At 41.6% G+C, this 15919-nt stretch overlaps 1 protein-coding gene across 2 annotated transcripts in view; it reads left to right on the top strand.

Moving 5' to 3' along the window:
- The window catches only part of SYT10 (synaptotagmin 10), a 51146-nt gene extending 36762 nt beyond the window's left edge, over positions 1-14384 (top strand). For both annotated transcript variants that reach the window (XM_056553741.1, XM_056553742.1), the window contains exons 4-7: positions 4848-4968; positions 10274-10445; positions 10585-10714; positions 13068-14384. In XM_056553741.1, the coding sequence (XP_056409716.1) occupies positions 4848-4968; positions 10274-10445; positions 10585-10714; positions 13068-13139 (495 nt within the window). In that variant the 3' untranslated portion in view covers positions 13140-14384. The remainder of the gene's footprint in view (positions 1-4847; positions 4969-10273; positions 10446-10584; positions 10715-13067) is intronic.
- The last annotated feature ends 1535 nt before the right edge of the window (positions 14385-15919 follow it).

Below are 15919 nucleotides of genomic sequence, written 5' to 3'. Positions count from 1 at the left end.
CAGTATTATAGTAGTTATATTCTTGTATATAGGAGCAGTATTATAGTAGTTATATTCTTGTATATAGGAGCAGTATCATAGTAGTTATATTCTTGTGTGTAGGAGCAGTATTATAGTAGTTATATTCTTGTATATAGGAGGCAGTATTATAGTAGTTATATTCTTGTATATAGGAGACAGTATTATAGCAGTTATATTCTTGTATATAGGAGCAGTATTATAGTAGTTATATTCTTGTATATAGGAGCAGTATCATAGTAGTTATATTCTTGTGTGTAGGAGCAGTATTATAGTAGTTATATTCTTGTATATAGGAGCAGTATTATAGTAGTTATATTCTTGTATATAGGAGCAGTATTATAGTAGTTATATTCTTGTATATAGGAGCAGTATTATAGTAGTTATATTCTTGTATATAGGGGCAGTATTATAGTAGTCATATTATTGTATATAGTGTCTTTATTATAGTAATTATATTCTTGTATATAGGGGCTGTATTATAGTAGTTATATTCTTGTATATAGGAGGCAGTATTATAGTAGTTATATTCTTGTATATAGGAGACAGTATTATAGCAGTTATATTCTTGTATATAGGAGCAGTATTATAGTAGTTATATTCTTGTATATAGGGGCAGTATTATAGTAGTCATATTATTGTATATAGTGTCTTTATTATAGTAGTTATATTCTTGTATATAGGGGCTGTATTATAGTAGTTATATTCTTGTATATAGGGGCTGTATTATAGTAGTCATATTATTGTATATATGGGCAGTATTATAGTAGTTATAAAAGTATGCACAAAAGAGAAAGAGAGGGACGTCACTCACCAGGATACGGTGCAATTTTCTTTATTTCAACGGTGCAGAGACATGGAGCACGGACACCAGAAGGTAGGACTAGATCATCAGTGGAAAGCTGGGTGACAGCTGTTGCGCGTGCGTATCACGCTTCTTCAGACCCTACCTGTTCCGTGATGCGTCACCCTTAAGAGCACACCTCCCCGGGTGACGCACCCGGAACAGGTGCGTGCTAATTAATACATTAAAAACATTAGATAGCAACTCGTAATGTATAGGATTTGTTACAAGTGTAAAAAGTTCCTCACTCCCAGCTTGCTAGCCTCATACGCATACCATGGAATCCGAAGATTCGTCTGACAGTATACCCGAGGTGCCGGACGGTGCAGTAGGAGCCGGACGGAAGGATGCAAGGGACTTCTTTCATCAGTGTAATGTTAAGGACACGTTACAAGTTCTAAGTCTTAAGAATCTTGAATTTAAAGTTCTTGCCTTGGCGGAAAAAGAAACACGGCTATTTTGGACAGTCAATTCACTACGCTCAATAGCCTTTTTGTCAATCCATAGCCCTTTTGTTTTCTTTTTCTTCTTTTCTCTTTTTCTATATACATTTTTATAAAAAGAATAATTATAGTTATATTCCTGTATATAGGAGCAGTATTATAGTAGTTATATTCTTGTATATAGGAGCAGTATTATAGTAGTTATATTCTTGTATATAGGAGGCAGTATTATAGTAGTTATATTCTTGTATATAGGAGCAGTATTATAGTAGATATATTCTTGTATATAGGAGCAGTATTATAGTAGATATATTCTTGTATATAGGAGCAGTATTATAGTAGTTATATTCTTGTATATAGGAGCAGTATTATAGTAGTTATATTATTGTATATAGGAGCAGTATTATAGTAGTTATATTCTTGTATATAGGAGCAGTATTATAGTAGTTGTTACGCCGAGCGCTCCGGGTCCCCGCTCCTCCCCGGAGCGCTCACAGCGTTCTCTTATTCACAGCGCCCCGGTCAGACCTGCCGACCGGGTGCGCTGCGATATTGCTCCCAGCCGGGATGCGATTCGCGATGCGCATCTCGATTCCCTTACCAGACCCGTTCCCCGTCTGTGCTGTCCCGGCGCGCGCGGCCCCGCTCCTTAGGGCGCGCGCGCGCCGGGTCTTTGCGATTTAAAGGGCCGGTGCACCACTGATTGGCGCAGCAGGTTTTAATCAGTAACTTCACCTGTGCACTCCCTACTTATACCTCACTTCCCCTGCACTCCCTCGCCGGATCTTGTTGCCATTGTGCCAGTGAAAGCGTTTCCTTGTGTGTTCCTAGCCTGTGTTCCAGACCTCCTGCCGTTGCCCCTGACTACGATCCTTGCTGCCTGCCCTGACCTTCTGCCTAGTCCGACCTTGCTCTTGTCTACTCCCTTGTACCGCGCTTATCTCAGCAGTCAGAGATTTTGAGCCGTTGCCGGTGGATACGACCTGGTTGCTACCGCCGCTGCAAGACCATCCCGCTTTGCGGCGGGCTCTGGTGAATACCAGTAGCAACTTAGAATCGGTCCATCGACACGGTCCACGCCAATCCCTCTCTGGCACAGAGGATCCACCTCCAGCCTGCCGAATCGTGACAGTAGTTATATTCTTGTATATAGGAGCAGTATTATAGTAGTTATATTCTTGTATATAGAAGCAGTATTATAGTAGTTATATTCTTGTATATAGAAGCAGTATTATAGTAGTTATATTCTTGTATATAGGAGCAGTATTATAGTAATTATATTCTTGTATATAGGAGCAGTATTATAGTAGTTATATTCTTGTATATAGGAGCAGTATTATAGTAGTTATATTCTTGTATATAGGAGCAGTATTATAGTAGTTATATTCTTGTATATAGGAGCAGTATTATAGTAGTTATATTCTTGTATATAGGAGCAGTATTATAGTAGTTATATTCTTGTATATAGGAGCAGTATTATAGTAGTTATATTCTTGTATATATGAGGCAGTATTATAGTAGTTATATTCTTGTATATAGGAACAGTATTATAGTAGTTATATTCTTGTATATAGGAGCAGTATTATAGTAGTTATATTCTTGTATATAGGAGCAGTATTATAGTAATTATATTCTTGTATATAGGAGCAGTATTATAGTAGTTATATTCTTGTATATAGGAGCAGTATTATAGTAGTTATATTCTTGTATATAGGAGCAGTATTATAGTAGTTATATTCTTGTATATAGGAGCAGTATTATAGTAGTTATATTCTTGTATATAGGAGCAGTATTATAGTAGTTATATTCTTGTATATAGGAGCAGTATTATAGTAGTTATATTCTTGTATATATGAGGCAGTATTATAGTAGTTATATTCTTGTATATAGGAGAAGTATTATAGTAGTTATGTTCTTGTATATAAGAGCAGTATTATAGTAGTTATATTCTTGTACATGGGGGGGACCTTTTATAGATTTTGATATGTCCTGACAGTCATGATTCATAGATTTCATTCTGTGTATTACCTGGGATTGTCAGGAGATTGGCCGTCATTACCTTTGATGGTAGAATTTGTTGCAGGATGACAGGGTTGAGTGATATTCTCTTCTGCTCTGACAGGCGACGTCTCTCTTGACTTTTGTGCCGTTCTGTGGTTTCCATATATAAATCTTATTTGGAGCTGATACAGTATTTTGCGGGGTTATTAATTAGAATTACTTAGCGGAGGTGGATGACGGTTCTGACAATCTCTGAAAATTTCCTTAGGATCCCGCCAGTGGCTAAATTAAGGCAGAACTATGGGAGGAAGAAGTGGAAATGGAAAATTGTGAATTTTCTTTTATTGCCATTGGGGGATTGTGAGAAGCGATTTACAAAAATAACGCTGTCTGTACGGTCTGAGCGAGTTGTCTGCGGTGGCCTCCATAGAAAGGAATTCTCCTGCAGAAAAATATTTTATTTATTTATTTTTTTGTTTCCAAACAGCGCCGCTTTTGTTCTTTTGCTTGTGTGTTATATTACAGCATCCCCGTCACTTTCATATGGCTTTGCCAGACCTGTCAATGAATAAGAGTGACGCTTTTTTGGGGAGGAAAAAAAACATGGCAAATAAGGTTGTGTATCCAAAATCATTGTGTAATACAATATATAATATAAAAAAAAGTAATAAAAACTTTTATTTCTGTACTTTTTTAAATATTTTTTAATGAATTTTTATTTATTTTTTATTAGTAATTTCTTTTTTTTATTTTGACTTTATTTTATATATATATATTTTTTTTTATTAGGTTACTCATATTCGGTATCTGGAATATGTTTTTTTTATGTTTTTCATTTTTTATATTTTTTTGTTTTTTTAAATGTATAACTTATTTTAATCTTGACTTATCTTTTGTGGTTTAACATTACATATTTTTTTTACGTATATTTTTTCGTTTGATTTAACATTTATTTTATAGAATAAATTTTACACTTATTTTATACGTCGAAATATGTCGATAAAGTCTTATCAATTTCAGTCAGGTCTAGTGAATTTTAACCCAACAGTATTAGGTTGTGATGCTGTTTTCTTCAGCTCTTTTGTATACCAGTAAATGTTCTATATATAAACATAATAATATCTGCAGGGTATTAACCTGGAAGACCATAAATCACCATGTAATCAGTGGAGAATTACCCGTGCACGGTGGTAGGTGTTTCCCTGATTAATGGATTGGCTGATTGCTTCTGATTGGACGGTGGAGTGGCTGATTAGCATACGAATTCATATCACCTTGTACCGGTGGGAATTCTATCAAATTAGCAGATTGTCAGTTTAATTGTTTAACAAGGAGAAAATGTAACCAACGCGTCTCTGGTAAAAGGGGTTTTCCAATTTCACGACATAGAAAGAAGTCAAGAAGGTCATTATGGTCGGGGTCTGGGAGCTGGGACCCCTGCAGCAAGATTATGGTTGGGATCATGTATGTTGGGATAGTATCATCTATGACTGTGATATGTGTTCATCAACCAGTGATGTTTTTTCTTTTATGTTTTTTAGGAAAGTGTTGACCTTGGGGAGATCATGTATTCTCTCTGTTATCTGCCCACGGCCGGCAGGATGACTCTAACCGTTATCAAATGTCGGAACTTGAAGGCGATGGACATCACAGGATCATCCGGTAGGTCATCCACCATTTTGTCTGACAGAGGAAGGTGATGGGATCTGTTGTTATCGTCTGCACAGTTTGAGTCAGTATTCAGACAACGCAAAAAATAAAGAAAAATGTTTTCCTATCTGTTCATGCCCTGACTGCTCTCCTATACTGTAACGTCGGGCAGGGATAGAGTGCAGCCCTGAACTTGCACACTTCCTCTGTCCCTGCCTACTTGCGCACCCACCCTAGGAAGTGGGTCCACAACCAAGCTGCCGGTCCCTTCCCAAATACAGTGGGGCAAAAAAGTATTTAGTGAGCCACCAATTGTGCAAGTTCTCCCACTTAAAAAGATGAGAGACCTGTAATTTTCATCATAGGTATAGCTCAACTATGAGAGACATAATGAGAAGAAGAAAAAAATCTGATTTTTAAAGAATTTATTTGCACATGATGGTGGAAAATAAGTATTTGGTCACCTACAAACAAGCAAGATTTCTGGCTCACACAGACCTGTAACTTCTTCTTCAAGAGTCTCCCCTGTCCCCCACTCATTACCTGTATTACTGGCTCCTGTTGGAACTTGTTATTAGTATAAAAGACACCTGTCCACAACCTCAGTCACACTCCAAACTCCACTATGGCCAAGACCAAAGAGCTATCGAAGGACAGCAGAAAAAAAATGTAGACCTGCACCAGGCTGGGAAGACTGAATCTGCAGTAGACAAGCAGCTTGGTGTGAAGAAATCAACTGTAGGAGCAATTATTAGAAAATGGAAGACATACAAGACCACTGATAATCTCCCTCGATCTGGGGCTCCACGCAAGATCCAACCCTGTGGTGTCAAAATTATCACGAGAACGGTGAGCAAAAATCCCAGAACCACATGTGGGGACCTAGTGAATGACCTGCAGGGAACTGGGACCAAAGTAACAAAGACTACCATCAGTAACACACTATGCCGCCAGGGACTCAAATCATGCAGTGCCAGACGTGTCCCCCTGCTTAAGCCTGTACATGTCTGGGCCCGTCTGAAGTTTTCCAGAGAGTATTTGGATGATCCAGAAGAGGATTGGGAGAATGTCATAACTTTTCGGTAAAAACTCAACTCGTTGTGTTTGGAGGAGAAAGAATGCTGAGTTGCATCCAAAGAACACCATACCTACTGTGAAGCATGGGGATGGAAACATCATGCTTTGGGGCTGTTTTTCAGGCAAGGGACCAGGACGACTGATCCATGTAAAGGAAAGAATGAATGGGGCCATGTACTGTGAGATTTTGAGTGAAAACCTCCTTCCATCAGCAAGGGCATTGAAGATGAAAAGTGGCTGGGTCTTTCAGCATGACAATGAACCCAAACACACCGCCCGGGCCAGCAAGCTGAACCACACCCAGAAGTACAGAGGCGTAGTCCCAGCAACAAAATAACAACAGGGCTAGAAAGCATTAACCATACGGGTTCTGGTAGAATCAGTCCTCACATTTACCTGGAGGTTGTTTTTTCTTTCCCCATGCCCTTTTCTTTCCTGTTCCCCTTCACTGCTATCATATTTCCCATCCTTTCATTTATTTTCACTCCCTTTCTTTCAATTTCCCTCCTCTTCCTTCCCCTTCCCTCCCTTGCTTTTCCTTTCCCTCCTCTTCCCTCCCCTCCCTTTCCATTCCCTTCTTTTTCTTTCCTTCATCTCCCCTTCCTTTCTATTCCCTCCCCTTTCCTTCCTGCTTCTCCCCTCTCCTTTCTTCCCTTCCCTTCTCTTTCCATTCCATTCCACTCTCCTTCCTTTTCCCTCTCCTCCCCTTCCATTTTGCTTCCCTCCTCTTCCTTTCCCTCCTCTCCCCTTCCTTTCTCTTTACTTCCCTTTCTCTGATCTCCCCCTACTTTCCCTCCCCTGTGCTTCCCTTTCCCTCTCCTTCCCTTTCCCTCTCCTCCCCTTCCTTTCTCTCTCCTTCCCTTTTCCTCCCTTCCTATTCCCTCCATTTCCCTTCCCTCTCCTCCCCTTCCTTTCTCTCCTCTCCCCTTCCTTTCTCTCTCCTTCCCTTTCCCTCTCCTCCCCTTCCTTTCCCTCTCCTTCCCTTTTCCTCCCTTCCTTTCCCTTTCCCTCCCCTTTGCTTCCCTTTCCCTCTCCTTCCCTTTTCCTCCCTTCCTTTTTCCTTTTCCTCCCCTTTCCTTTCCCTTTCCTTCCCTTTCCCTCTCCTTCCCTTTCCCTCTCCTCCCCTTCCTTTCTCTCTCCTTCCCTTTCCCTCTCCTTCCTTTTCCTCTCCTCCCCTTCCTTTCTCTCTCCTTCCCTTTTCCTTTCCTTCCCTTTCCCTCTCCTCCCCTTCCTTTCTCTCTCCTTCCCTTTTCCTCCCTTCCTTTTCCTTTTCCTCCCCTGTCCTTCCCTTTCCCTTTCCCTCTCCTTCCCTTTCCCTCTCCTCCCCTTCCTTTCTCTCTCCTTCCCTTTTCCTCCCTTCCTATTCCCTCCATTTCCCTCCCCTCTCCTCCCCTTCCTTTCTCTCCTCTCCCCTTCCTTTCTCTCTCCTTCCCTTTCCCTCTCCTCCCCTTCCTTTCCCTCTCCTTCCCTTTTCCTCCCTTCCTTTCCCTTTCCCTCCCCTTTGCTTCCCTTTCCCTCTCCTTCCCTTTTCCTCCCTTCCTTTTTCCTTTCCCTCCCCTTTCCTTTCCCTTTCCTTCCCTTTCCCTCTCCTTCCCTTTCCCTCTCCTCCCCTTCCTTTCTCTCTCCTTCCCTTTCCCTCTCCTTCCCTTTCCCTCTCCTCCCCTTCCTTTCTCTCTCCTTCCCTTTTCCTCCCTTCCTTTTCCTTTCCCTCCCCTCTCCTTCCCTTTCCCTCTCCTCCCCTTCCTTTCCCTCTCCTTCCCTTCCCTTTCCCTCTCCTTCCCTTTTCCTCCCTTCCTTTTCCTTTCCCTCTCCTTCCCTTCCCTTTCCCTCTCCTTCCCTTTTCCTCCCTTCCTTTTCCTTTCCCTCCCCTCTCCTTCCCTTTCCCTCTCCTTCCCTTCCCTTTCCCTCTCCTTCCCTTTATCTCCCTTCCTTTTCCTTTCCCTCCCCTTTCCTTCCCTTTCCCTTTCCTTCCCTTTTCCTCCCTTCCTTTTCCTTTCCCTCCCCTTTCCCTCTCCTTCCCTTTTCCTCCCTTCCTTTTCCTTTCCCTCCCCTTTCCTTCCCTTTCCTTCCCTTTTCCTCCCTTCCTTTTTCCTTTCCCTCCCCTTTCCCTCTCCTTCCCTTTTCCTCCCTTCCTTTTTCCTTTCCCTCCCCTTTCCCTCTCCTTCTCTTTTCCTCCCTTCCTTTTCCTTTCCCTCCCCTTTCCTTCCCTTTCCTTCCCTTTTCCTCCCTTCCTTTTTCCTTTCCCTCCCCTTTCCCTCTCCTTCCCTTTTCCTCCCTTCCTTTTCCTTTCCCTCCCCTTTCCTTCCCTTTCCTTCCCTTTTCCTCCCTTCCTTTTTCCTTTCCCTCCCCTTTCCCTCTCCTTCCCTTTTCCTCCCTTCCTTTTTCCTTTCCCTCCCCTTTCCCTCTCCTTCCCTTTTCCTCCCTTCCTTTTTCCTTTCCCTCCCCTTTCCTTTGCCCTGACCTCCTCTTCCTCAGCCCCCTGTGGCATTTCAGAGGTTTACAGGACAGCACAGGAATTGGTGGGATCCACAGTTAGCTAGTTCTGTGGCTGCCCGCTCTGCAATAATCTCATTACCGCCCGCAAGTTTTCTTGGGCTCACAACACTTCATGTTTTAGGGTCAACTGCAGCTTTACTGTAGGAAGTCCTCAACAACAGAGGGCGGACTCACTTTAGGGGCCAACCAGGGGCATAATTATAGGGGTGCAGGGGAAGCAGTAATGCCAGGGCCCTGTGGTCTGAGGAAGAAGAACACAGTATTATAATTGCAGTAACGGGGTCTGTTACAGGTTTTGCATTGAGGCCCAGAAGCTATAAGTTACACCTCTGGGGTCAGCTGTACCCATCTGGTTATGGTGAATGCAGTCAGGACAGGAGTACCAGCAGCGAGCACCAAATACATTGGCCCAACTCAGCTGAAGCAATGGTGCCGCAAGAGTCAGAGGTCAAATCTCTAAAACCGACAGAAGATAATTGAATGAAAGGAAATCTTAAATGCGACATTTCAGCTGAACACACGGCGGACAATAGGTCCTGATTACATAATGTACCCGCATCTAGTTACCATCCGAGCGCCTGAGTATAATGGGGGGAGGGGGGCGCTTGGTTATGACTAGAATCATTTTGAAAGGCCCCAGTAATTGACAGCAATTTCTGTAATCAATGATACATGTAATTATACAGAATAAAAAGAATAGGAAGACGCCAAAAATCATCTGCAATGGTAAATGAGACACCGGGGATTATTCTTTATCTTCTTACTTTCTTCTCTGATATTCAGATTATAAACATGAATATTTAAAGAATCATGGGGCCCCAAGGCTAAATAGGGCCTGACTATGATCTGCAGGTCTCCAGTGCAAAAATAATTAACCACTATAATACTGCCCCTATGTATATAACTACTATAATAAAGAACCTATATAGAAGAATATAACTACTATATTACTGTTCCTATATACAAGAATATAACTACTATAATACTGCTCCTATATACAAGAATATAACTACTATAATACTGCTCCTATATACAAGAATATAACTACTATAATACTGCTCCTATATACAAGAATATAACTACTATAATACTGCTCCTATATACGAGAATATAACTACTATAATACTGCTACTATATACAAGAATATAACTACTATAATACTGCTCCTATATACAAGAATATAACTACTATAATACTGCTCCTATATACAAGAATATAACTACTATAATACTGCTCCTATATACAAGAATATATCTACTATAATGCTGCTCCTATACAAAAGAATATAACTACTATAATACTGCTCCTATATACAAGAATATATCTACCATAATACTGCCTCCTATATACAAGAATATAACTACTATAATACTGCTCCTATATACAAGAATATAACTACTATAATACTCTCCTATATACAAGAATATAACTACTATAATACTGCCTCCTATATACAAGAATATAACTACTATAATACTGCTCCTATATACAAGAATATATCTACTATAATACTGCTCCTATATACAAGAATATAACTACTATAATACTGCTCCTATATACAAGAATATAACTACTATAATACTGCTCCTATATACAAGAATATAACTACTATAATACTGCTCCTATATACAAGAATGTAACTTCTATAATACTGCTCCTATATACAAGAATATAACTACTATAATACTGCCCCCGTGTACAATAATAACGCTGCTTTTTATTACTCTATTTTCTCTCCTCCTAGATCCCTATGTGAAGGTGTCACTCATGTGTGAAGGCCGCCGATTGAAGAAACGCAAAACCACCACAAAAAAGAACACATTAAATCCAGTGTACAATGAGGCGATCATATTCGACATCCCCCCGGAGAACATGGACCAGGTCAGCCTCTCTATAGCGGTCATGGATTATGACAGGTAATCACCCTCCTCGCTATAAATGAAGGATATGTGACTGTTATTTCTCCAATTCCCCTCTAATACGCTTGTTTTGTGCGGAGGGGATCAATCTTCCCTCTGTGGGTTTTTGTTTTGGTAACTGCGCTTTATCTCACAGGGTGGGACACAATGAAGTCATTGGAGTGTGCAGAACCGGAGTGGATGCCGAGGGGCTTGGCAGAGACCACTGGAATGAGATGTTGGCATACCCAAGAAAACCAATTACCCATTGGCACGCATTAGTGGAGGTAACAAGAGTTCACATTCTCATCCGCCACACATTAAGCCATTTTATCTGATTCCTATAATGCGGATGATGTAGCCCACGATGGCGGTGGTGGCTCTGGCAATGCCCATGAATCACAATAAATGTATGAATTTACCAATTTCCATACTGACCAAGTACAAGCTAAGCAGAAGGGTTCCTCCTATCGGTAAAGCACAACTTTTTGGAAACTCCCAAGGAACCCTTTGGAAACAATCAGACGGCTCCTTTTATTTTCAAATGGGCCTTAGAAAATGGGAGCTGAAATCGGAATGGTTGACATGGCCAATGGATGGAACATCTGCCCATTTAATAAAAATAAAAAAAATGGAGATCCCCTTGTCGGGTCCTTTTATTGAATGTTTTTTTTTTTTTCTAAATGGGCCGATGTTCCATTCATTGGGCATGTCAATTGGTCATGTCTGCCTACAGAGGTTGTTCCAAAATCATAACTGACACCCGAGAACCCTATCCACCATGACAATGAAGGTCCCTTGTTCCTTGAATGAATGGAGCAGATGTCACGTGTGCTTGTTGCCACTCTATCAATCACTATAGGAGCACTGTACTAAACTATCTTCGGAGGTCTTATCGTAAGTGAATGGAGCGACAGCCAGCATGTGCCCTAGTGCCCTATTCACTTATGGGAACTCATTATCTTTTCCCCATTTTGTTCCCCCCACTATTTGTTACAGTCAATGACTCCACTCTCTCCCTAGTTCTTCAAGTCCGCTGTCTTTGGATCACCTTCTATTTTGCCCTGACCTTCACACCACCCATCCAGACTCTCACCACCTCCTCTCACTTCCACCTCTCTTGAATTTACTTCTTTCTCAACTTTGACTCCACTAAACTACTGGTACATTCCCTCATTATCTCCTTCTTGGGTCACTACAACTTCCTCCTCTGTGGTCTTCCATTAAACACTTTTGCTCCCTTCTTATCCATCCTGAACTCTGCTGCCCAACTTATCCACATCTCTTCTCGCTCCTCCTCCTGCCTCTACCCTGTGCCAACCCCATCACTGGCTACCCGTTGCCCAACAAATTCAGTTTAAACTCTTCACAATGACATACAAGGCCTTCCACAACATGTCTCCTCCATACATCTCCCGATCCCGCCCCTTATGTAATCTCCGATCCTCTCAAGACTTCCACCTGTGCTCTCCCCTTGTCTGCACCTCACACAACCTAAGATTTTTCCCATGCTTCCCCCATACTCTGGAACCCGCTACCCCGACACATCTGGCTCTCACCCACCATGTCATACCTTCAAAGTAACCTAAAGAACCATCTCTTCAAAACTGCCTACAATAACCCTACCTACACTGTATCACACTATGAACAGCTGTCCTCCTCACCTACTGTTTCCCTCCCCTCCTCTTGTAGACTATAATCCCTTTCAGGCAGGGCCCTCTCCCCATATATGTCTGTCATTTACTGCTTCATGTTTAATGTATTTTTTTTGTGTTTTGATCCTTATCATTTGTACAGTGTGGAGTCATTGACTGTTCAGGGTGCTCTATAAACAAATAATTTTCTGCTTCTTCTCCTTCTTCTTCTTGTTTTTCTTCTCCTTCTTCTCCTTCTCCTTCCTCTTCTTCTCCTTCCTCTCCTTCTCCTTTCTCTCCTTCTCCTACTTCTTATTCTTCTCCTTTTCCCCTAATTCTCCTTCTTCTACTTCTCCTCCCTCTCCTTCTTCTCCTCCTCCTCCTCCTCCATTTCCTCCTCCTCCATTTCCTTCTTCTCCATTTCCTCCTTCTCCTTCTTCATTTCCTCTTCCCTCTCCTCCCTCTCCTTCATTTCCTCCTCTTCCTTCTCGTTCATTTCTTCCTTCTCCTTCATTTCCACCTCCTCTTTCTTCATTTCCTCCTCCTCCTTCTTCATTTCCTCCTCCATTTCCTTCTTCATTTCCTCCTCCATTTCCTTCTTCATTTCCTAATTTCCTCCTCTTCCTTCTCCTTCATTTCCTCCTCTTCCATCTCCTTCATTTCCTCCTCTTCCTTCTCCTTCATTTCCTCCTCCTCCTTCTCCTTCATTTCCTCCTCCTCTTCCTTCCTCATTTCCTCCTCCTTCTTCATTTCCCCCTCCTACTCCTTCTTCATTTCCTCCTCCTCCTCCTTCATTTCTCTGTTCTCATTATCCGTGAAGGTCCTAGTGGTCAGACATCAACCAATCAGTTACTTCTCACCTGTGGATAGGTGATAAATATCTTGTCAGGAAGATTTTATTCATTGATAATTTTTTTTAAGAATGTCATAACTAAGATTCACTTAAAAAAATAATAAATAAAATAATAGTAATAATAATTAAAATAAATACATTGTATATTTCCAGATGCCAGGCAGAGCAACCAGTTTTGACAGTCAAGGATCTTGCTCTTCTCCAAAGCCTCCTCTGACACCTTAGAATAAACCGGAAGGTCTTACACGTCAACCGATTGCCTAACACACACCCGACCGAGTCAAGGAACTTGGTGTACAGCAACCAATCAGAAGTGAATTTATTGTGCGATGTGACAACACTCAACGTCTCCAGCAGGAGGCACTCACAGTCCCAGCGGCACAAGCAGAAGACCTGCCGCTGATGCGAGAATCGTGAGGTCACTTATGTTATTCCTTGTGGTGGGTCTTTCCCTGTAATGTGTGGTACTTAACACAAACGCACTCAGGAGTAATATTTCTATGTCGTTTTATATATATATATATATATATATATATATATATATATATACACAGTGTATCAATACCTAAATGTCTGACCAAAAGAGTAGATGCCCGCAGAGGAAGCGGTGAAACTTTTACAACTCCTCCCACAGTCAATGGGGCTTAACATCAAACCAGCACTAGAATTTTGACTGCGTTGAATGAGTTCAGCCTTTAAGTAAAGTCCAAATCTTATGCAGAGTTAAAAGAAAACTGCCTAAAAAGTTAGAAAAAATTTGAAAAGATGGCTTAAAAAGCGCTAAATTATTCATATTGTCTTTGACATTTTTTTTTTTTTATTATTTCTATTCATCGCTATAAGGGCTGGGCTCAGGGGAAATGTTCAGCTTGAGTTTTTTTTTTTGAATTTGATGCTTCCCTTTTGGACTTTTTTGGTGGTTATAAAACTTGAATTAGTTTTCTCAGAGTTAAAATTCAGAATTGTCATCGGGAAATGGAGAACAAAAAAAAAAGTATCTAGAAAAATTTTTGGCCCATTGAAAACATTTTTGGGTCTATGACACCATTGAAAAAAGCCAAGAACAGTGGTCGGTCAGTCCTGTAGATGGTGAAGTCATGGCGGTCACTCGCTGAGACTCTACTGGTCAGTCACCAGTCTGCTGAGTATCACATGGGAGCCTAAGAAGGGCGGGTAATTGACCAAATAGTTTTGGCCCACAGGGGTGCTACGTTTGGTGCTAAGTACCATATTGATTTGCTAGGTACCCTATTAGCTTCAGTCATGGCACCCTTCATATGCTCTCATTTAAAGGGCTGGCTTCATTCAGTTTTCTAACTCAAAAACTTGCGCCAGTCAACAGCAGCCAAAACTAATATTGCTGCCATTACCCAGCATGCTAGTCCTGATTGGCTGCCATGCTTTAGTGGGATTTTGCACAAAAAAAATGCCATGCAAATTGAGTATGAATGTTGACTTAAAATTATATTAATAAAGTATTCTGGCTTTTCCAGTTCTAGATTATTTATATATATATATATATATATATATATATATATATATATATATATATTTATCTTTTTTTAATTTTTTTTTAGTTTTTTGTATTATGGTATAGGTTGCCATGTTGCTGTAGTCTACAGCCAGGAAGCCTCCTGTGCATGCATTAAATGCTTCCCCAATGTAGTTAAAGGGGTCAGGCTTCTTATGCGGGGTGAGGCTTGTGACGTCAGTCATGCCCCACTCGTGACGTCAAGGCCACGCCCCCTCACTGCAAGTCTATGGGAAGGGGCGTGACGTCTGTCACCCCCCTTCCATAGACTTTCAATGAGGGGGCGTGGGCATGGCGTCACGAGCAGGGTGTGATCGTGATGTCACGAGCCTCCAGCGCTACAATCTATGCTCTAAACGAACATCGGGTGCAGCATGGAGATCGCAGACCGGGACCCCTGCAATCAGACATCTTATTCCTTATCCTTTTGATAGGGGATAAGATGTCTAGGGGCGGAGTACCCTTTTAAGTCTAATCCAAACCTGTTGAAATCCTTTCACACCCCACTTCTTTGTTTTTTAATGTAATGTTCCTTTAAGTGCATCATATTGAGTGTCCTCTGTATTTTTGCGCACTGGTATAAGATTACATCCGGCATTCAGTGAAGATCATAAAGTACAAGCCAATTCCTTCTTTAAGATGTTCTAGGTCCTATACCTGGACGTTTTCTGGGACATGGTCAAGTGATACTTCATACCATTGGAGTTTGATGCTGTCACTGCTAGGATCTATGATCCTGTTAGGAAATCATTTAATATGTATGGGGTCCTCCTGCCCCCCCCCCTAGAGGACAGCGCCTCATGTAACCCTGTGGGTCACCTGGTGAGGTCACCAAAAATGTTAGGACCCTCATCTGTTGATTGATTTGTGTGTAGGCAAATCAACCACACATGGGTTAGATTGTGCTCTTGGGGCAAGGCTCCTAGCCATGTTAAGACCATTCCTGGATCCAGCAACCCAACCCGTGAGAAGCAAAGGATTGAGTCGTAGAAAAATTCAGTCTAGAGAAGAGGGAATGCCGTTTGAAATCTTAAAAATGTCTAATGTCTTCTGGAGAAATCTGGCCAAATGGGCTATTTTTTGTACTAATTGACCATTGACTCCCCCCCCCCCCCCCCCAATGCTAGATGCCGAAGATGAGAGGGGTCAGGCATGTTGGATTTGAACGTGTTGGATCCCATTGAGGAGATAGGCCTGGCCGAGCATGTAGGTATATGGGGGCATTGGGAGAGATGGCTGAACAAACTGAGTTTGGAAAAGTATGGCCAGATTTGGGGTCTGTTGACAGTGAGTCAATAGTGATGTTATGATGGGTAATCAGACGTCTATAGGTCTCAGTGTTGCTTCATCTATAGTAATGTCCTAATGCCCACATACACATGGATTTTCGGTCCCCCCCATACACATGCATGTTCGGTCCCCCCCCATAGACATGCATGTTTGGGAGTCTGATGAGGGGTCACCGAGTAAAATA

The sequence above is a fragment of the Hyla sarda genome, unplaced genomic scaffold, assembly GCF_029499605.1.
Source record: "Hyla sarda isolate aHylSar1 unplaced genomic scaffold, aHylSar1.hap1 scaffold_38, whole genome shotgun sequence".
Taxonomy (NCBI): domain Eukaryota; kingdom Metazoa; phylum Chordata; class Amphibia; order Anura; family Hylidae; genus Hyla; species Hyla sarda.
Note: the sequence above shows the minus strand (reverse complement) of the source record. Positions and strands in the feature narration are given on the sequence as shown.